The sequence below is a fragment of the Fulmarus glacialis genome, unplaced genomic scaffold (assembly GCF_000690835.1).
Source record: "Fulmarus glacialis isolate BGI_N327 unplaced genomic scaffold, ASM69083v1 scaffold44330, whole genome shotgun sequence".
Lineage (NCBI taxonomy): Eukaryota > Metazoa > Chordata > Aves > Procellariiformes > Procellariidae > Fulmarus > Fulmarus glacialis.
The window spans coordinates 12,540-35,152 of NW_009186691.1; the positions used below are offsets into that span (position 1 = coordinate 12,540).

Genomic DNA, 22,613 nt, shown 5'->3' on the forward strand with positions numbered 1-22,613 from the left:
GCAGAGGTATATACTGCTGCACCCATTTTAGGAGTAATTGTATAAGCAAATTTACAGGCCTATGTAAATGTTGGGCAGAACTGCAGTCTTGCAGAACCCAGGGTTGAGTCCAAGCTCTAAACCTTAGTAAGGAAGAAAATAGAATAGTGAAAAAGAAACATAGTGGTATTTCTTTCAAAGAAGGACTTCAATAAAAACTGTGGCTTTGTAGTCTTTAATGAAGAAGTTACTAAAGCAAATCTGTATCCCATCATTTTAAATATTTATACGTTATTTAGAGACTGAAACACAAAGTTGCAGCTTTCTCTAATTAAAATGGTGAGCAGCACATTTATGGTATAATTATAGATCATTGAATATTTATGCTTCATAATTGGCCAGTATTCTGTCATGTTTATGACAAATGATCAATGAATCTCACTGGAAAAATGTAATGAAGTGAAAGTTTGGGTAAGTTCAGTTTTAATACCAAATTTATTGTTTAAATTTTAGATAGTTTCCAACTATTTAATTTTTATTTATTCTAGCAAATTTCTTTTTTCCCCCACTAAAAGCCATATATGTGACCTTTGAAGTCTCGTGTAACTTAGATCTGTTATACCTAGTGTTTTTGAACTGTAATATTAACTGAAAGATAGTTACTATACTGAATTCGTATTTATATTTTTATGTTTAAAAATATAATGTAGTTTAGAGCATTGGTGAAATAAATCCTGAGGGGAGACATTCAGTTTCTATTATTATCAGGGACATAATTATTTTTGCTTTCAGGGTTGTGTAAAGAAGTAGATTCATAGTTATGCTTCCTTTTTCTCTTCCTTCTCAGTTCAAAAAGAAATAATGTCAGCTCAGCTGCAAACTTTAGTTCAGTTTGAAAATTTTAGAAAATAGACTTGTGAGCAATTGTAATCAACAAATCTTGGGAAGAGTCTGGTGTAAAGGTATGCCCTCTCTGACCTGAAATTATACACTATGGACTGTGTAGTAATCCTGTATGTAAACACTGGACTCTTCAATAGTGAAAGATTCCATTTCCTGTACTTGAAACTGTTTTGGGGGTTCTTTTCACCCTGATACAATTTTGCAGTTACTAGAGTTACCCCTACTTTATCCTGAGCAGAGAGGATGCAGAGCATACAATTTTCTGGAGTTTCTTGGCACCAAAACTATTATGTTGTTTTATGTAATTCTGTTTAATTTCATCTCTGAAATGCATCCAATAAATTGTTCAGATTAAAAGGTTTGATTTGAATGGTTCGATATGTCTCTGTCTAGAAAATGTGGTTTTACACTTCGGTTTGTTTCGTTATAGGACGCCTAATGCCATCTGTTCATTTCAAATGGATCCAGACTTGCAGGGTAAGGATTTTTATCATTTTTTTCCAACTTTTCTCAAGAGACATTTCTGTGTCTGTTTGGACAGAAACTAATGAATTGTAGTGAAGTCATGCCACTTTCAGAATCTCTGTGCTGTAACACATAAATGACAAATTACACAGCTGTGCTGTCCTACCTTTATTTTTGGATCTGTCCTGGCACCTTCTCTACCATTATCACCTTGGCCATGGAATGGTCAGGTGCACAGGAGCCATGTTCCCTAATTTATAATATAGGATAAAGGGTTTTTCACATATTCTCGAAAAGGCAGGAAGGATGGCCATACACTCCCTTTTTGAGTGCAAAATCTTAGCAGATACTTCATCTGCTACATAACAAGTAGCGCAAAATGCAGAACTAGCAGGTAACCAGCTGGAAATGTCAGGAAACAACGAATTTTTTTATGTATGTGTAGGAATTCCTTTGTCAGCTTCTCAACAACAGGTGTTTATGAATCTTGAGGTGAAATCTGACCCACTGCAGAATGATTACATGATGGTTTTGTATCCAAAGTGGAAGCTCCATTCCTGTGAGAAATGAAAGAGTTTAGTGCCCCTGAATAGCCTCTCATAAATAATAATCCTAAAATATTTTCTATTTTATTTGGACTTTTTTTTCTTTGTCTGCTGTTTTACTTGTGTGCCCTTGCACGTTAACTCTGGAACTACTGCTTGACAGGCACAGAATACCCTACTTCGAGGCCACATTTTGTCTGTGAGGATGGACTTGAAGTGAGTAGCAGAAGGCTACTAAAACAGGTTCCCTCCGCTTAGAGAGTTATCTTGCACATGGAAGGTGTTTGAGTTGGATCATATGTATGTTTCTAGCATTTGTATTTGAAAATAAGCATTTGGAATTTAATTCATAGCCTACTGGAAACTGTGGGAGTCTTTCTGTTACTTTCAAAAGAGGTTTGGATCAGTTTACTGAAGAAAGAGAACTGATGATGCATGGAAGTCAAAACTCATTTTTCACATTGTATGACATGATACACTACATTTCCAAATAATATCACAAAACATAGTATGACAAGAGCAGGACTAAACAGATGGTATAGCAGATATTGGCTTATTTCTATATCTTAGGCAGCATCTGGGAACTAGTGGAGCCCATAATTTGCTGACTATTAACATTAGTCTGGTACATTTGTGGGAAACAATTGCACACAGATTGGCTTATTTCCAGACTAAACAGGTAGAGAGTTTTGTGAGTTATTTCTACTCAGTTATGCATTATTTGTTGCTTATCTTTGACCTTAATCAACTGTGAGTAACTCTTCCTCTCTGAAGTACAGGGAGAAAGAGTCTCTGAGGACAGGAGGATAACTGATAAATCCCTTTCTAGTTTCTAAAGCTATTGTGAACAGGCCTTTTTTTTTGTCTTGAAGTTCTAGGTATGTGTGTAAAGTACCAGGTATAGGTCATGTTCGGAAGCCTTTACTTCCCACTCAGGAAAGCATCCTTTAGTGATGTGAAGGGAATGAGCTGAAATCATGTAAGGGTATGGGATTTAGTCGAGCAGCTTGAGTGGGAGTAGTAAGCAGAGATGTCAAAAGCCAGTTGCTCTGGTAAATTGCTTATCTTCTTCTGAAAGAGCCCCAGATGTTGATCTTGACAGAAAATTTGTTTAATGCTTGAAACAATATGCATCCAAAACAATAACCCTGCTGTGCTGACTGGCAAACTGTTCCTTGTAGAAGAGCATCTCTGATCAAGAAACTATTTTGCCTGAAGAAATATTATTTCATATTGGCTAAAAGTATGCACAATGCATATCCTTTTTTCTGGTCCATGAATAGACTTGATTCCCAAAGAAGCAGGTGTGCTCTCTATGTTAAATACTATTTTATAACTCATTGTGTCACTGGTCGCAAGAAGACCATTTTCCCCACAAAGCTATTGGAAAAAAAGAAAATGTTTTGATTTTTTTCATTTTTTCAAAATTTTCCTTCAAAGTATTGTGGGTTTTGATCAAGTCCAAATTTGGTTATTTTGATTTTTAGTTAAACAATTTGTTTTTCTTTCTTTCCCTTTTTTTTTTTTGAAGCGAACCACTCTATTTTCATGTGTGTTTGTTTTCTTTCACAGAGGCTTTCAATGATGTTCAGAGCTCCGTCTACAGAACAGCCCTAAAACTACGCTCAGTACAGAGTCTGTGCCAGTGTTAGTAGATGAAGAGAATCCTGTGCTTTGACAGGGAGAAGAATCTCTAAAAAATTTGTGTTGCTGTCACCATGAATTATGCTACTTTGCTCTCTCATTTTCCACCTGAGAATCTCAGAATGCATTATGAACACTTAAGAGCTAGATAGTACTTCTTATACAAGTTGATTTTTTGCCCCTTTTGTATGTCAGTGGAAATACATTAGTAAAATTCTAAAGGCATGGATGGATTATGAATCTTTATATTATTATTCTCATTAAATGTCAAATTCTCGTGTGTTTCTTAGGAGTTGATTTATTGGAAATAATCGTGGATTATCGAAAATGCATTGACAGGCATTATTATTAATACTATAAGTATTAATAAGAACAAAATAAAATACGATAGATCAGAAAACCCCCTGGCTAGCACTCATTCTCCCTGTCTTTGAAGTGAGTGAGAATTCTGTGCAAGCAAAGAATTATGGAACAAAGCCCTGGTCACCTAGCTCGCTTTGAAATTACTGGATGTAAATTCCATATTGAGCTAAAATGCATGGAAATCTTGAATTTTCCACCTGAATGTCTGTTGCTGAAAATGCACAACATTTCAAGTGACATCTTCAGGATAGCACAGAAAAGATGACTAGTTTGTTGGCCTTGGCAATATTTTTTCATTTGGGCATGCTTTTCTATGAATGTATTTAGTCTGATCTCAGCCCTGATATGGTAAATCTGCCTGGTGCTATGTGTCACAGCATGGAAGTACTAACTCACACAGGTACTGGTTTTCATTAGCTCTGTTGCCTAGACCTCCATGTCTCCTCTAGGCACTCATAGCATCTATCCCAGTTACTCTACTCCTCCTTGAACACTGGTGACCAGAATTGCATATGGGTTTCCAGATTGAGATTCACAAGTGTCTCACACTGATATTTTCCCATCTGCGCTGGAAAGACCATAGGTGACATATTCTAGGTTCTCTGCTTCTTCAGCAATCTACAAACTTTCAATCTACTACAATCTTTCTCTTCTGATGTTAATTCTAATTGATCATGCCTCTGAGGTACTGAATGTGACCTTTAAGAAGCCATAGCTCTCTCTTCCCACCGGATATTAGTTACTCCTTGGCACACTTATAACACAGCCTGTTTGCCCCTTTCTTGGCCATAGTGGCCCCCTTCTCTTTGTATTTGTGCATGAGGAGAAAGCCTACATCAAAGCACAAATTGTTTCCACAGTTCAAGGTGAGCTTTATTTTGAAGTACTGAATGGTGTGTAGTTTTATACTATCTATACATAGAATGAAAGTTAGGTCTATAATTTGGATGCAGTTAATCATGCTATTTTCCTCTATAACTTGGATGCAGTTAATCATGCTATTTTCTTTCCCTTCCTATCTATCCCAAAATGACATCCAGGGAATTTTAGTTGAGCTGTTCTATCTTTGTAGCCTCACAAGTTTTGCTACATCCATAAACCCAGCAAGACCTTTCCCAGATTATTTCCTTTTTATGCTGCATACTGGTTTAGACTTCATTTTACAGACTTGTCTTAGCTAGGCATTTCTAATAAAAAAAAGTCGAGCTTCCATTCATGAAAAGGCAGGGATCCTCATTAATTTCTCCTTTAATTTTCCCACAGTGGATTTGATTGATGTTTCTCTGATTCAGCACATCCTATCAAGTGAACAGAGCCGGAGGGGAAAGCAGATTTCTCTGAAAGTGCAGCAGATCTCTGGCATGCTGACAGAACTGTTCCAAAGGGCAAGATTAGAAAAACCAGGCCAGGTAGATCCAAGAGCCGCTGAATTCACGTTGAGCCTGCTAGCTGCCATGTATGACAGGTGAGAGGAAGCACAAATGTAAATCCATCATGAAGTACTGCTAGGCCAAGTCTGTTTCTACCACTCTCATACCATTTGTTTATGAAACTCTCCCATTTTGATGGTATTTTGCTTGGTATACACAATGGGAGCAGTTCAGCTAGAGGAATATGCAGTACAAAGCTTTATCAGAGAAACAGTGGTCAAATGTTTCCAAAATTGTCTGGAAGTCCAGATGTCTGCCAGGCCATGCTAACTTTTTCTGTGAACAGCTTTACAGAGAGTAGCTCTTCTTTTGGCTTCCAAGATATTTTGATACACTCCTGAAAAAGAATCCACATTTGCCTTTGAATGACAATATCGACGCATAGGTCAAGAATTTTCCAGTCACTTTTCATTATTCATTTTTCTCCAGCTTCAAAAGTTCATCACCAATTATGAAACAAAACTACTGTCTCATAACTAAGCTGATCAGCTAGCTCCTGTGAATAGCAAATAATTTCTGGGAATAATAAGGAAGCAGCTTGCAGAGTGTACTTTTCTCATGTATTGTTTGTGAATAATGAATTAATTCACTAAAGGCAGGATTGGTTTGTGATTGTATCAGATTTAAAAGACAAAGGCTAAGTTCAATATAGAATTTATTCACCACAGGTGAAATTTCTTCCCTTCTACATCAGAGCAAAGTTTTTTACTGAAAGTGAGTGAGATGTAAGTGATCTGCAGGACTTTTTCTTGAATTACAATTGATAAATAATATGATCACTACTGTTTAAGGTCCCATGTTATGGATTTTTTTGTACTTAAAAAAATCTATTAAGACTAAGAATAAACTGGTGTATTATGAAACAAAGCTAGAAATATCAAGAGTATTTTGTAATTTGTGTGCACTAAGAAATAATTTAGAGCAATCTTCTTAACAGGACTATCTTGGTCTTCTTTTCTGTTTTCTTAGGGCAGTGTCATTTTCTTTTTGCTGTAATTTCTTTTTTAAAAAAAAATTCACAAGTTTCTAAAGTCCTGCTTCTGCATCTATCCTTTTGATTAAATTGAGTTGCTGTGAAATTAAAGGGAATCAGCCCAAGAGGAGCTCAGTACAGATCTGGGGCCACAGTGAAGCTGTCTGATGATATAATGCAAAAACCAGATTGTAATCCTGCTTTCTCTTCCATATTGGGGAAGGCTTTCCACAAATGAAGAACAGAATTTTTTTAGAACATGTAAATGTAAAATTATATTCTACTTGGAATGTGAGATCTTTGAAGGAGATGCTGTCTCTTTTTTTTATGATTGCATGGTATCTTGAACAGTTAACTCTGTAGTTATGTTCAGTGACAAAGGGTCCTAGACATAAAATATCACTAAAATGGGACACCAGTTATATACATATAAAAGGATATGAGTTTTGAAGTTGTCTTCCAACATAGCAATATTTTTTTCTTTAGAGATTTCAGTTTTTACGTTCTTGGTGAATATAGTGTAACTTATTTTATTTTCCTAGATCTGGAACAGGTTATATCAAAACTAGATCTGCTGCAGCTGCCCTAATTGCCCTTTCAGGAGACACTTTACTGGCTAAATACAGAGGTGGGAAATGTATGATTTTATATACTGCCTAAAATACTGAACATTGAGAAAAATCTCCATTGTAATTTTTTTACTTTAAAAGAGAATACAGTTCTGCCATGCAAAAAGTAAATTATGTTGACTGCTTAGTTGTAGAGAAAGGCGATGCAGAAGAATATTCTTCCATCAGTGTCCGTAGTCATCTTTGCATAGAGTCTCAGAACAGATCATAATAAAGTTTAAGATAAGTAGAGCTTAAAAATGAAGGCCAAGTTCTATTTGCCTAGCAGAAAAGAACAGAAAACCCCTAGTTTTAAATTTCATTGGATTAGAAAACAATTTTATATATTTGATCCAGGAAGCTTTTAAAGCCCTTTTAACATTAGACAAAAATGCTTAAAGAACTAAGTATAACAGATAAAGGTAGCCCAGTGCAATGTGCAGCACAAAGATTTCTGCCTGAATTAAATGCTCAAAATGGAGAACAAATGGACCACAAGTGGCATATTGGCCTCATACTCTCCCATTGCACATTGTGTATTTCCTTCCAAATTACAATTTGGAATTAATGATTCACAATTTAAATATTTTTCTTACAGCCATGAAAATGAGCTCATTGTTTCCTTCATCCTTACCTGTCTTAACTGCCAGGAATAAGGAATTGCCGTAATTTCCTTTCTTTCCTTCTCTTTCCTCTGCCCGTAGGAAGAAAGAATTGTCACAGCAGTCACTGAGTGCCTATTAGATAGAAAATAAAGGAGAACTTTCTTGAGGGGTTTAGTTGGTAGGCTGCAATCATCGTGTAGATAGTTTGAGAATAAGTTGCTAGAAGACACTTCAGACTCTGCCAGGATTCCAGTTTCTTTCCTTTGGTTGTTTTCAGCTTTCTTCCAGTTTTATGCTGTCCCTGATGGGAAGGCGGCCTTGATTACCCGTAGTGCCCTGAGAAGCCTACTGACAGACTTAAATCAGGTAATGCCAGTGCAGTGCTGTTACACAACAGATCTTGTAGGAGTATCCTAATCTAGGAGAAAAAAAATACATGGTTTGATTACATTATGGCACTGAAGTCAGTAGGGCACTCTGGGACATAGGGAGCTACCATGCAAAGTAGATAAAAGAATAAAATTCTGTAGCTTTTCTCAGTCAGAGTAACCACCCTCATCAGTGCCTCTGTGCATTCATTTTGCCTGAGCTTACAGGTCCTAGGAACAGCTGCATACAGCTGTTGCTAAAGCGACTCCAAACGTCAGATGTCTGTACTCACTAGAATAGCTTGCAGTTGCAGAAAAATGCCTTGGCATACAGGTATTTCCAGCTGAACTGGCGCTGAAAATGGGATCTGAAGATGACCCCTGAGGTTCAAACCCAGTGTCCTTCAGTATTCTACTATGGCAACATAGTATGTTAATCCATTTCAGTAAGTGAGCTGGAAGCAAATCATTCTGACACATACTGAACTATGAAATTGCATGCTGATGGTATGAATATGAACAAGTTTTCTTCAGAACAGCATGTAAAATGGCATTTCTATAGATGCTTCACCATCTGTGTGCTGTCACCATCTCAGCAGAGCATGATGGGAACATCTGTTTTTTATTGAGGTGTTTCTGAGCCTTTCTTCTTGATGCAGATCCCAGCCATTGTGGGAGAAAGCTGCACTCTGTCGTGTGTGGAAATTGCGACTCACAGCTGTTTCCATGGGGTGAGTGAAATTCTGATGTCCTGGAAAATTATTTTGAATGTTGCTTGTTGATTAAAATTGCAAGCGTATCACCATATAACATCCACCAGTATCTACTTTCAAGGGGCAGGACTGTTTGTCAGTCTCACAGGAGGATTTATATCTATAGAAAAGATGCTCAGTAGGATACTACTGAAGACTCTTGCATTTATTCCAAAACCTCAGTAACCCAGTAGCATCTTACATGAATGGAAAATCTATGCTAGCAGCATTCAATATCAGAGCTTTTATTAGGAATTGTAGATGAGACACCAGTTCTTTTCAAGTAAATGGCTGAACTTAAGACATGTATTTTTTCCAGGTTCTGAATTCAGCAATTGTTGAAGAAAAATTCCTGTCTTGGCTGAAATCAGAGCCTGCTGTTCTCCTGTGGCTCCCTACGTGTTACAGATTATCAGCCACAGAAATGGTTTCTCACCAAGCTAGATGTAGAGTCTGCAAAATTTTCCCTATTACAGGCCTCAGGTGCGTCAGTAATTACTGTAGTCTATAGCATTCACATAAATAGTTCTTACTGTTGTTTGCATACTCTAACTACATACTCTAACTGCTGTATTAAGCAACAAACTTCAGACATAATCTAATTTATCAAGTAAGAGAGAACCATCACAGGCTAGTGCTCAAGCCTGTATCCTGTTTCTCTTTAGTTCACTAGCACAGACACAATTATGGAGACTTACTGAAAGTGAACTGGCAGTTCAGTGGTAAAGCCAGTTAAACCTGTGTGTCTCATTTCTTCGTTTTTTGTCCCATAATCAGGTGTATTAACTGGCTAGTTAAGTTATCCATCTTAGCATCTTATTCGTGTAAGTAATGGTATAAAATGGCCTAATGATATAAAAAGAACACTATCCATTACCTACTGACCAGAATGCTCAGAAAATAGTAAGCTTGCAGGTTTAGTTTTTTGCATTTTTAGTTTTTTGCGAAGTTGCAAATCCTACATCAATAATGTGGTATTACAGTTCCATGAGCGCAGCAAATAGAGATAAGCTGGTGCATAAGAAGCATATGAAGATGTAACTGCATTCTCAAAAATAGTACTAGAACAACTGTTTCTTCCTTGGACTGAATTTCGATGCAGCAAATAAATAATATCAAAATCATTAGTGGGTCCTGGAGAATAGTCCACTGTCATTTGGGCAAAATAACTCTTGCATTCAGAGAATGCTGAGGAAAGTCATTATTCTAACAAGGTGCTTCTCTGCATTTCAGAACCCAGGGATCTGGATTTCTCAGTAATCAAGCTCACTTACACCAAGTTCCGACTTGTGGGGAAGTAACTTAATCCTGTATTCCCTCACAGGTATTGCTGTCTGAAGTGCCTCAATTTTGACCTTTGCCAAGTCTGCTTTTTCACCGGCCGTCTCAGCAAACCACATAAGAGATCACATCCTGTTGTGGAACACTGTGTGCAGGTAGAGTCCCATTGTACTGATTCATTTCCCTGTTCAGGTTCTTCATGTAGGCAAGTAGGCAGTAGACTCTTGAACTACATTGGTTATGAAATTATGTGTGTAATATACATACATAATGGCCATGACGTATTAGCATTATTAATCTGGGAACAGTGAGTCAGGGAAAGGAAAAAAGGGGGCTTCTAACTTTAGAAGGAGTGTTTTGTTCTGAAATAACTGAATAGAGCCATGAAACGTCATAGCGCAAGTCCTCTTCCCAAGGAGTTTTATGGCAAGTTTGCCATTTGCAGATCATCCTTAAACCTGTGGAAAGGGCCCTGTGGAGTGTCCCAGTGCTCCTTCCTCCCAACCCTAATGCAGACTCATTCAGAAATAAATTCATCCTAAAGTTGTACAAACTCCTGCATGAAATTTCCTTTATTCCCAGAGCTTTTCCACTTTATTGTAAGCCTTTTGGACTCATTTGTCTCTGTCAGTTAGGGACGCAGCACAAAGAGGCAGCATGGGCCCCAGTAAGCTCACCTACTTGGGCTCCATTACAGGGGCAACTTGTGCTTTCATCACACTAGTGGTGAAGTTCAACACTGGAAATCTGTGTTTGGAAGACCAGCTTCTCCTTTGAGCAGGAGATTCCAGATCTTGCCCACAGCAGCAGACAGGATTTTTTGTGGATCTATAGAACAGTATCTTCTTCTGTTCCAGTAAATGAGCTGAAAAGCACGCATGAAAGTTTCCCTAGTAAGCTGTACTTCATGGTCTTCTTCCTGAAACCCTGCACTTAACATGAAAGATATCTGGGTAGCCAGTGTCTGCACCAAAACTAAAGAATGTTAGTTAGACTGCTCTTGCAGTCACCCTTTGTCTGGGGAAACATTAAACTGTAGCCACTTCATTGCTCTCTTTCTGAAAATCAAACCCTATTGATAACACTATGAGAAACTATATCTGGATGCTCAATATCTGCATTAAAAATAACAGATAGATGTTCATTCCTCCAAATATTCTTCCTCTTCCTCCATCTGTGAGAAAGTAGGAGAATTAAATGGCAACTGATCTCCTCATTTAGAGATTTATAATAGAGACATTAAAATCAGTGTGAATGGAGAGTGAATGGGAGTGTGTGGATGTGGAAGCACCAGAAGGAGGGGCAGGAGGGATATAACAAGGCAGGAGATGATGCAACCTAGATCAGCTGGTCAGCAAGATCACAGCACTTCCACACACAGCTTCTCGGGACAACAAAATAAGGAAAACAAAAGGTAGCCTGAAACAAAGGACAAACTGCCATTTGAAGATGCCATCGCAAGAGATGATGATGTGAAGGTAAAGAACAAGACCTACACCTATAAAAGACCTAAATAAGGAGACAAAAGATCACAATCATTGCCAGCTCCTAAAGGAGCTAAAGGCACATCCAAAAACCGGCACATGGTCACCCTAAGAGGAACCCAGGACGCTTAAGGAGAACTGGCATCTCTTGTGCTCCATGTCACTGTAAGTCATCATGGCCATACCATGTGTATATGTACACCTTGGTGTGTGAATGCTGGAAAGACTACTTGGACACATATATGTTAGTGCTTGTGAGTGACTACGAGTGACTGAAATCGGTTTTGTTCTAAAATGAAGTCCCCTTCCTCTCCTATACTGTCTGACATTGAGCTTTCCCACATTGTTGCTGCAATATTGCAACTGGATCACTGAACTTAGGTTTCCTTTGTGAAGCCCTACTCTAACACTAACCCTGTAAATATTACTTCGTGGCCAAAATCTATACCAAAATTAAAGAGATAAGCTACTCACTATGACAGATACCATTCTTATATCCTTTGTGTGGGACATAAAAGAATCAGTAGTAAGCCACTTTTCCCATAGCTTCCACTCTTAGCAGATGCTGTTCTTGGCTGGGTAAGTTTTCACATTGTCTTTATCAGGGAGTGGGCTGCTGAGTGGGGATTTGAAATATCAGCACTGTTTTTCCTTACCGTGCTGACACCTTGTGGTAATGTTATTACCATGTTGAGAAATGACTAGGAGGCATGCTGTATGTTTTCTTTGTGTTTTCCTGTTCAGTCTGTCAGGGCTCTCCCCACGTTCTGCACTAGTCACTTCCTGGGGCAGAACTGGTTTGTGTCCTCCTATAAGAGAGCTACTGAGCTTAGTTGTTGTACCTGAACCTGACACTGCTGTGACAAATGGAAGTGTGGTTTTTACTGTATTGTACGAGGGGAGGACGTGAGGCACATAAGGCTGTATCTATTAACGCTTCATACAAGTATAAAAGTACTTCTTCCCGTTGATCAAGCGGGAACTTAGATACTACTCAGGCAGAATTATCGTTGTGACTGTGAGCTTAATCATTGTAACTGCCAAAATCCTGTGTTAGGCATTTCCAGGGCTGCCTGAATTTGGCCCAGGCAGAGTGTTTTGCTTACCTAACAGAATTGGAGCCGCTCTTGCCTATGGTCCTGCATCATCATCCACCTTAGCTCCCCTTCTATAGGGCTCAGACAGCAGCCATGAGCCTCTTCACCTTGAACAGGTGGACCTTTGCTTTCTTGTGTCTTGCCTTTGCCTTGGACTGTGTCTACTTCTGGGCAGAACCTGTTTGAAAATTCACTCCCTTCTTTATTATCCCTCATTCCAATAGATGTCAGCAAAGGCGAATGCAAAGCATTTTCTCCGCACCATCAGGAACAACCTGTTTCAGGAGCGCTGCAGAAGAAAGGAGGCTCAGAGAAGGAGGACTCTGGAGGTAGAGGAGAGGCACTTCCCTACTCACAAGAAGACTTCGTGAGTTTCTGTTTCTCATGACTTTATAATCTCTGAATAACATGTCAGGCTGTGGGATAGTGTTTGATTATGTCCTTTGAGTAAGTGATTTTGTTATGACAGCCACCATGTCATGATTTTTTCATTAAAAAGGAAAAGCATGAATGGGAAGTTGCTACACATTGTTCTGTAGCTTAACCATGATTACCATGCTGACAACCTAATGACCAGTTGTCTTATAAAATACAACATGCTCATGTCTTCCTTCCCTCCTTCCTTATGTCATCTCTTTCTCTCCATGCCATTTCTTGGGCTCAGTCTATGGTCAAGCATTGCAAATATTTAGTACCTGTCACAATTGCATGGGTTTTTAAGCACTCCTCTGTGACAAATTCGTTGGAAATTAACTGTGAATACTTTCCACATGTGACCCACAGTTCGTTCACTGACAGTCACTCTACTCAAGTCCCACTGAATTGCAGTCCCATTGGATTACTCACAATAGTGAGTAGTTGATCTCACCATTCCAGTTCTTTCAGATCTGTTTTGTGTGCTTTTAGTTAATGTGTAAATTCATTACTGTATTTCCACTGATCACAGTGGTTAATAATGAGCATTGGAGATCATGTTGTGATTTTTCCTATAGTTTCTCCTTCCTTGCTCTGAGATTTTGGTTGATATTTAGGGGTAGAAACTGAAGGGAATGATTATACGAGATAAACACTACATACGTACGAAGGGTGAGATTCCTTCCTAGTTGTATAAAGACCTAGGAACTCTCTTGCATCTCACATGTTCTCCAAATGAGGCTTCAGTGAGACTGAAATAGGGAAAAAAAGGTCACTCCTCTCTAAAAGAATTAATTTCATCCTTGCATGACGGAGGAAAAAAATCTGTTTATAAAACCTGATTGTGTTACACTGCTAGGTAAGTACATTGCTATTAGAAACCAATTTTTTATATACAGTAAGACCAATGCATGATAGTTACAGTGATTTTCACAGAGAATATTATTTCAGTGTTTGTTTTTTAGAATGTGGTGAAATGCAAAACATTTTCCATTGCTAATATTTCCCCACTTGTATCCAGCAACAAAAAATGTTTCTTCATTTTGAATGTCATTTAATCCTTCTGTGAGCAATCAAGATTTCTCTGTAATTCTGTGGGGTTTTGCTTACCTAATGCTTGGGTAGCAATGATAGAAAGAAGAATTTGGGCTTGCCGTTACAGGTGTCACTGAGGGGCTGATAGGTATCTGGGCTTCTCCTAGCATAGAACGGACTGAACAGCAGGATGTATGGCCCTTTGCTATCTTTTTGTAGTTGAATTTCCCAGTATATTTAGCTCTTGGCCAAAGGAAGCAAGAAAGAGAAGCAGCAAATTGCACTGATACTAAATGGGTGGAAAGAAGAACCTGTTGTTGAGATTCTGTTGAAAGAGTGGAATTTGTTTTCAGGAATTTCATTCCTTCAGCCAAAATATGCCAGCAGGCATAGCTAAACCATACTTGTTGCTTAGTCAATAGCACAGCTGTCTGTCTACTTACAGTGCATTAGTTTTATTTTGACCTTTCTGGGTACCAAAACCGTATAAGGCTTGATCCTTTCTCTACTCATTTTTTCTCTGTTGGTACACAGTCCCTTTGCAGAACTCCGTGCTTCACCACTACTTGGCCCTGAAAACCTGTCTTTCCCGGCGGACAGACGTGTCCTGGAGTCACCCAAGTTAATATCTGAAAACAGAGCTGTAGTGCAGAAGAGTGAGAATAAGAGCAAGACACCAGAGCAAGGCAAGACAAAAGCTCAGGTGAGCAAAACATGAAGGTGTAATAGTGCTAAAGCTGTGAAGAAGACCTACCAAGTTAACTATCTAACAGCCTTCTAATTACCAATGAAAAAGAAATGTAATGGGCAGTTTCACCTTTCTGTTAATTTCTCACTTATAGAAAAAAATGTGAAATCTGAAAACTTAGTGAAGCTTGAATTTGATACTCTCCCAAGATTAGTGACTAACTCCTTGACTTCCATGATCTTCAGAATCATTTGTAAGAATATTTGCTCTGTTACTTTTTTTTTTTGAGTTGTCTTAGAGTAGCACATTAAAGACTAGCTAAGACTGGAGTCCCCTCTCTATTCTGAAAGTAAAAAATGCCATCATGTCCTCCTACTGCAAGCGAATGTCAAGGAAGGATGCCTTAATTCTTATTAGGCTCAGGCCATTTTTGTCACCATGGCAACAGCAAGAGGACAGAATGGGCCCTTCTTAAGGATAAACCCAGAGTAGTGTCCACTCCAACTAAAATAGCTTATGCATAAAAGCTCTCCACTAACCCATTTCCAGGTTCCTTGCATAGAAACAATGCTAGAGGAGTGGGTAGGACAGTGTAGATAAAAATAAGTACATAGCAGTTTTTTGTTTCTATATTTATTTGAGGGGTTGGTAGCTCTGCACATACTTGGAATATAGGGAACACTGGGTTGTGTTCAAACCAGTTTGTGTCATCCACTCATCTTGTTCTTCCCGGAAGCCAAGAGTGCAGTAACTGAGAACTAGCCTGTGCGTGTCAGGTCACTCCTTTGGCTGATACTCCTGTGTGTTGCCCTTTGCAAGACCTGTTTTTTTGCAAGACCCTTGCAAGACCTGCCCAGCTCGAGGTATAGTGCCAGCCAGCACATGTCTACAGGAGAAGTTGTTGGCAGACATTGCTTAAGCATATAATTTTGGTGGCTGGCATTTGTCGTTTTAGAAGACAGCGAGACGGGACTTGCATCCTTGTAGTGGGATTCTGTCACATGCATTGCTCTCTTGTTCATTTTCTCTCTGGGCTGAGAATTCTTTTTGAGCAGTTTTGTACTGATTTCCAACATCTTGTTGCTTAAAAAGATGCAGACCGTAAGTCCAATGATAGCTTTTAATAGAATCCATGAGCTTGGAGGTCCTGGGGACCCAACTCTTAGTCTCATAATTTTCTGGCAGCCCTGATTCCAGCTTATACCATGCCTCTAAAGCAGCTTACCTGTCTCCCTGACTTTTGGGTTACTGTCCCCTGCATGGCCCAGAGACTGCTACTTCCATCCAAAGACCAGGAGTTTTACTTCTCTTTTTTACATGCAGCCTGTCTCCCTCCATCTCCTTGCCCCAAAGCAGTTGTGTGACTTGGGAGAGACTGTTCCCAAATCAGAATATTCCATTTTGCAGAAATTCCAGAGAATTAGGTTTTTGTTCTAATTTAAAACAAAACAAATTCTCATACACTTAGAATTTTCATAGGACAAAGAATTTGTTCTATAGAGTAAATTTTTCAGTCCGTTCTAATAGCCATTAGAAATACTTTAATGCATCAGTTGATTACAATCAGTTAAATAAAAAAAGTTAACTAGTAAATCTGTAAAACAGACCAAATCCCAAATTTGCCATGCCCTCTTATGGCAAAATTTGCATAGAAAATGAAATGTTATTGCTGATAAAGTTATGAACAGATACTTTTCTCTTTTTCATTATAGGCAACAGCCTCTTTTGAAGCAGATGTGTTAAAAATGCACGAATCCATCAAAAGCATTCACAAGGAGAGCAGGTAGGTAAATGCAATAGTACAATGACTGAAGACTGGTGGGCAATGCTGCTCCAGTGAAGAGCTGGAAGACAAATGACTTTTCCCTACTTTAGAGATTTTGAGACTTAAAAAAAAATCCTATCAAATGGGGATGAATGATAAAAACTCAGCAATAAAAATTGTAGATGGAGATCACTGGAAAAACAATTTCTGGCAAATTTCTGCAATTGTTAGTTTACATTTCTAAAAGTCATTTTTAAGGGAAAAAATGTTGGTTCACATAAAAATATCAGAATAGCATACTTTTTCAAATTTTTCTCTGAATAAGACTTAATCAAACTAAATTTCATAATTCACATGAAGTTTTTAAATCAAGGCAGGATATCTTTCTAAAAAATGTGCTGTAACTCAAATAGAGACTACAGGCTTAATACAGGAACTAGTGGTAAAAATTCCATGACTTAGATTATCACAGAAGTCCCTTCTGATATCCAAACCTTTGACACAATAAAACATTAATTCCTAAACTACAAATTTCTTGGGTGGTTTGTTTGGTTGGGGGGGGGGGTGTTGGTGTATGGGCAACCGTGCTTACCTTTTTCTTTCACTTTTGCTTTCCCCTCCTTCATTTTTGTAGTTATATATGAATGTGCTGTAGATACAATCATGTCTGTGACCACTGAAACCAATGGAATTACAGCAAAGTGTAGAATTTGATCCTGAATCTGCTCTCTTTATTTCCTTCAGTATGTTCAGTTCCGTCTGTTCCTGTTTTGTTTCATTCTAACAAGTCAAAGTACAATTGCTGCTCCAAATTCACACAAGGGCACTCCAAGACTAGAGCAAAGCAATTGTGTTTCAGTGTAAGTCTGTGTCCTTACCTCACTCTCTGTTCTCACATGGGAAAATAAAGAGATATGGCACAGATCTTCAGCTTTTGTTTAGATTAGCAATAGTTGAGAGGTTATCTGGGAAGCCTGCTCCTGAAATACTGCATCACTCTGTGACCCAGAGCTTATACAACCGGGTGAATGAATCACATTAGTCATGGGGAGCTCTTTGTTCTTATTTGTGGACCAACTTCCAACATTTGTGTGCCTGTTCACAGAACTGGGCTCTGAGTTAGTTGAAGGTAGTCAGCATTTTACAGTAAAAACCCATTAAATGCTGTTATAAGGGATCATTGTAATATTAATTTTAATTTTAAATGGTCTGACTTGCTGTCCCATTCAGACAAATCTTGCATAATTCTGGTGAAACTGATGGGGCTCTTGTCTGTGAGCCAATGCATACCCAAAAGAAAGTGAATCAGATGAACTTCTGGATGTAACTAAGCATGGGAGATAACTATTTCAGCTGTGTGATATGAAGCAGTTGGTTTATTACTGTAGAGTTAACAAGCTTTTCTGTCTGTCTCCACCTCAGCCATGGGGAAGACAAAACTGTATTTCTACCCTGACTTCTTAGGGAAATCCCAACTCTAGAACAGAGATATGGGTGGTATTTTTGTCATATTGTACTCTGAGTAGGTAATTTCTAAATCTTCTCTGGTGTGCGTGGGAGAGTGACACTTCTCATTGCAAAAATCACAGTATCTTTTCAAGGACAAGTGGCCTGTGCAGAAACTATTGGTATCATCAAACAAGCTGCATAGAATACCAGGAACAAGAAGGAACTCAGTCAAAGGGGTAGAGGCCGCTTTTACTCCTTTGTTGCCCAGGGGGAAATGATGGGAATCTCCTGCATGTCAGGGAGTTGCCATAAGTGGTTTGCTTCTAGACAGAGGGACTGCTATAATGTCTCCCCTGTTGCACCCACCTTTGCGGGAAAGGTAAAACCCCAAGATGCTCAGTCCTGGCCACAGTTCCACTTAGCTTGTGTATTTCCTCGTCTAGAACACCCCTATTCTTGCTAATTCCATGAATACAGCCCACTTCCTGAAATACTGGCCTCTAACCCCAAAGCTGACAAAAATTTCCTGAACTGACAAAGAGAAGAAAGTTTTTGCTACAGTGTTTGCTCTTTTCCATGACTGCATATATTTGTGTGTGTGTGATCTAGCAAAATTCCCACCCTCCTGTGTCCCTGGCAGGTACATGAAGAAGCAGTTCAACAAATGGAAGGACAAAATGCAATTTCTTCACAACTGCCAGGAAGACAAAAGCTGCAAAATAGAGGCAAAGCTGCAAAGCCTGAGAGCAAGCCATGAAAACCTACAAATGAAGCTGCAACAAATGAAGCAAGAAGTAAAGGTATAGTGATAAATATACCAAGAATGTTCACAGCTATGGGCAATTACTGAACACTAATTACTCCTTTTCCTGCAGACCAGCACTTTTGATACTATTTCGTGCACCTTCTGCTTGTCTGCTCAGTCATCTTAAGTTCTTGTCTTCAGAGAAAGCAGATAGGCTCTTTGCAGCAGGGGTTTTCTTGTCATTCTGTATGTATTTAGCATCTAGCACAGATATCCATGTCTGGGATGTTTAGATACTACGGCAATGAAAATAATGAGAGGGTATTCCAATAAGAATGATAAAATGGTTTCCAACAGAAGTGTTAGATACTTCATTGCAGTCTTTTCTTTAGAGAAGAATCCTGTGTTGGCATTGAATAAATAAAATATTGTTTTGTCATTTCGAATTGCTGTCTTGTACTGGGATGTAATACAGACCTCTTACAGAAAATATTTTCTTTCTTTTCAGTTGTATGGACTCTTGTTCATTTAAAGTATCTCTGGGGTTCTACAAAGGCCCTTATTTCACAGGGAAAGCATACATATTTGCCACCTACAGCATTTTTGTAGCATTTTCTGCAATGCTGTTTCCAGAGTGTTTTTCAGGGATGGTCAAACATAGAGAAGAGCCAGATACATCTGCAGTGCACACTTGGTCAGCTTTATATCACTTGCACATGAAGTCAAGAATGACCTGGCACGTCATACTATCCTCTGTGTATGCTGTGACACTGGCCTGTCCACAACATGCAGGACTGGCTGCACACACGCAGTTAAGTGTCCAGGGCATGCACAGTCAGTTCAGTGCATCCCAGTTACATCAGACTCGGCGTTCATGCAGTGGATGGTATTTGCCATCATAGTTCTGTCTAGAAGATTCCAAGTACAATTGTGGCACTGACAACTGGCCTAGTTTTGGAATTTCAAATGTTAACAGGCGTGAGGTGTTTGATATGTGTTTAATATACACATATATTTTTCCTTTAGTTTAATTCTTTTAGAACAATTTTCCTGCAAATTTACTCTTGGAACATTATTATTCCCACTTTTCAATGGCATTAAAGCATATGATATCTTCAGATTGGAATTGTGGAAAAAATGGCCGCATAGATTTGTCCAAACTCAAACACAAAGTTTTATTTTATTGAAGGAGAATATTTTATTTATTGAATGTATTTAGTTCACCAGAAATTTTAAAAAAAAATTATTCTGACTCAAAATTATTTTCCTACCTATTTTAGTACAACCAGCAACCCAAAATATCAATTATTTTCACAAAGTAGTTTCTGTATTTTGTCTATTGTAGACAATGTTACAGTCATCAGAGCATCCTTTTGCACAGTGTCAGAATATGATGCCAAGAAATCCACATGTCCTGCTGGAAAGGAGGATGCAGGGTGGATTAAATCCTGCCCAGATAAGGCCTACTTCCAGAATATGTGCAGACTGGAAATCTTTGAATCCCCCCAACTCTGCAAATAGAATGCAGCTGTTACAGACAGCCGAGGTTCCCGCTGCAGTGGACTTTATGTTCTCAGAAGACCCACTGGAGTCAGTGTCCCTGGAGAGTGACAGACCTTTTATGGGACAGTATAAAAAAGCAAAAGAGAACCAAACATATCTGCCTGAATTGACAGAAAACTCCCTCAGTGGCATCATGAGGAATACAGTTCTTACTCCCACTGCAGTGCAGATACCACCTGATGGGAAGGAAGTCAGTGAGGAAGTGGAACTGCAGCAGCTAGTGGTGAAACTGAAGGATGCATTGTCTCTGCAAGCCCAACCAGGTATAAGTTCTCCCAGTTATCTTGACACTGTCTTCTCTCCTTCATCCAGTTTACTCTCTAATATTGTTCATAATCGTTTAATCCTCAGAGGAAACTCAGAATCTTGCCTTTGCCGTTGTAGAAGTACTCCAGCTCTATACTGTAAGGTAAAACGTATTCCTGTAAGGTGGAATATAGCCCCTAATGTTGGACTGATTTGAAACAGGATGAGTCGAAGCGCATAAGAGGAAATCCGTCTCAGCGGTCAATTAAGGAGCAAACTTACACTGGTGAGGGTACTGGAGGTCTTTTCTGTTGCCACTTCTGTGACACTGTAACTATGACTCTAGTCCCAGGCAGACTTCCAGCAGTACAAAATCCCTTTGTAATCAATGGTCTTACACAGCAGAGCTTTGTTCAACACTCAGGATGCCTCACTATTGATAATGAGGATGTAATGAGCAGAGTGACAGAAAAAGCTGCTGTTTCTACAGAGTTATCTTAAATTAGAGATTTATACAGAGTTTTTCAGGGCTCTGGCAGCATCCAAATGCTCTAAAAGACTTAAAATCTGTTCTACTTTTCAGCTCAACAGTCTGCTTTACAGCAGGAGTTCGTCTCTACAGCTGAACATGTTTGCAGATCCTTTTCTGAACTCATCAACCAAGTAACTTCACCAGCTTGTAAATGATGGAAACTACCATTCACCTTACAGCTTCACTGAACTATTGAAGGTAATTGATGCTATGTCAGATTCTTTAAAGTGTCTCAGGTGTTGCATTGTAATAACCCAGCATAACAGATTTCTGCATTTACTGACTTCACCAGGAACCATAAATAGTGTTAGAGAATGATGTTCCTTTTCTATTGGTGGTTTCCAGCTCCTGTGCAGTAGATGTTGGCCCAGCTGATAAAAATTAGCTTGTCTTCATTAATATTATACTAGCTTTCACAACTGTCCTGCCCTGTCCCCTCTTCTTACTGCTGTAATCAGTAATGGTTTGTGTTTCAGGAACATTTATTTTTTATATGAGAGTTGGCTTGAGTCAACTGGTTTCAGTGATGTATTTTCTATCACATCATTGTTTCTTAGACTAAAGGAAGGAATAAGTTCTTAACTGTCAGACTTATCAGTACTTGATATTTACATACTCATATTTTTCAAACTACTGAACGCATATTTAAAGGAAAAGATGTTTTGAACATTTAAAGGAATTTGATTGTTTTAGAAGAGCCTTTCCATTATTGATTAACTTGTATTTTAGTATAGAATGGTTAATAAGAATGTAACGTTTAGTATAGAACGGTTAATAAGAACGTAATTTTACCTAGCATCTAAAACATGAGAAAACTAATTTTTTTCTTGGTTACTGTCCTGGTTTCAGCTGGGATGGAGTTAATTTTCTTCCTAGTAGCTGGTATAGTGCTGTGTTTTGGATTTAGTGTGAGAATAATGTTGATAACACACTGGTGATAACACACTTAGTTGTTGCTAAGTAGTGCTTACACTAATCAAGGACTTTTCAGCTTCCCATGCTTTGCCAGGTGCACAAGAAGCTGGGAGGGGGCACAGCCAGGGCAGCTGACCCAAACTGGCCAAAGGGGTATTCCATACCATAAGATGTCATGCTCAGTATATAAACTGGAGGGAGTTGTCCGGGGGGCTGTGATCGCTGCTCCGGCACTGGCTGGGCATCGGGTGGTGAGCAATTGCATTGTGCATCACTTGCTTTATATATTCTTTTTATTATTATTATTACTACTACTATTTTACTTTATTTTATTTCAATTATTAAACTGTTCTTATCTCAACCCACGAGTTTTCTCACTTTTACTCTCCTGATTCTCTCCCCCATCCCACCGGAGGTGGGGGGAGTGAATGAGCTGCTGTGTGGTGTTTAGTTGCTGGCTAGGGTTAAACCACAACAGTTAGTAGTAGTTTGTATTTGATGGAACATATCTAAAATTTCCAGAGTATTAAAAATACTTATGAAGCCTGTACACACACATACAGGCATAGATATGCATGTAAGTAAACATATAAGCTGCACAGAAGTTTGTAAACAGAGACATGATTGGCTGTAGGTAGCAGGTAGTACTTGCTGAAGTTGATTACAAAGCATGTATTAGGCATCAGCAGGGAAACAGGCTGGGATTTGAAGAGGAAGGAAGATACCACACAAAAGAAGCATTGCATACTGCTTTGATCCATTCA

The 22,613-nt window shown here is 38.8% G+C and overlaps 1 protein-coding gene across 1 annotated transcript in view; it reads left to right on the forward strand.

The window, feature by feature from the left end:
* Window positions 1-21,089, forward strand: part of DYTN (dystrotelin) — a 21,211-nt gene extending 122 nt beyond the window's left edge. Inside the window, exons 2-15 of the mRNA XM_009572411.1 lie at window positions 1,313-1,359; window positions 3,465-3,539; window positions 5,163-5,364; window positions 6,845-6,930; window positions 7,793-7,881; window positions 8,543-8,614; window positions 8,955-9,118; window positions 9,960-10,071; window positions 12,722-12,864; window positions 14,481-14,649; window positions 16,347-16,417; window positions 18,489-18,648; window positions 19,939-20,419; window positions 20,986-21,089. Coding sequence (XP_009570706.1) covers window positions 1,313-1,359; window positions 3,465-3,539; window positions 5,163-5,364; window positions 6,845-6,930; window positions 7,793-7,881; window positions 8,543-8,614; window positions 8,955-9,118; window positions 9,960-10,071; window positions 12,722-12,864; window positions 14,481-14,649; window positions 16,347-16,417; window positions 18,489-18,648; window positions 19,939-20,419; window positions 20,986-21,089 — 1,975 coding nt within the window. The remainder of the gene's footprint in view (window positions 1-1,312; window positions 1,360-3,464; window positions 3,540-5,162; window positions 5,365-6,844; window positions 6,931-7,792; window positions 7,882-8,542; window positions 8,615-8,954; window positions 9,119-9,959; window positions 10,072-12,721; window positions 12,865-14,480; window positions 14,650-16,346; window positions 16,418-18,488; window positions 18,649-19,938; window positions 20,420-20,985) is intronic.
* The last annotated feature ends 1,524 nt before the right edge of the window (window positions 21,090-22,613 follow it).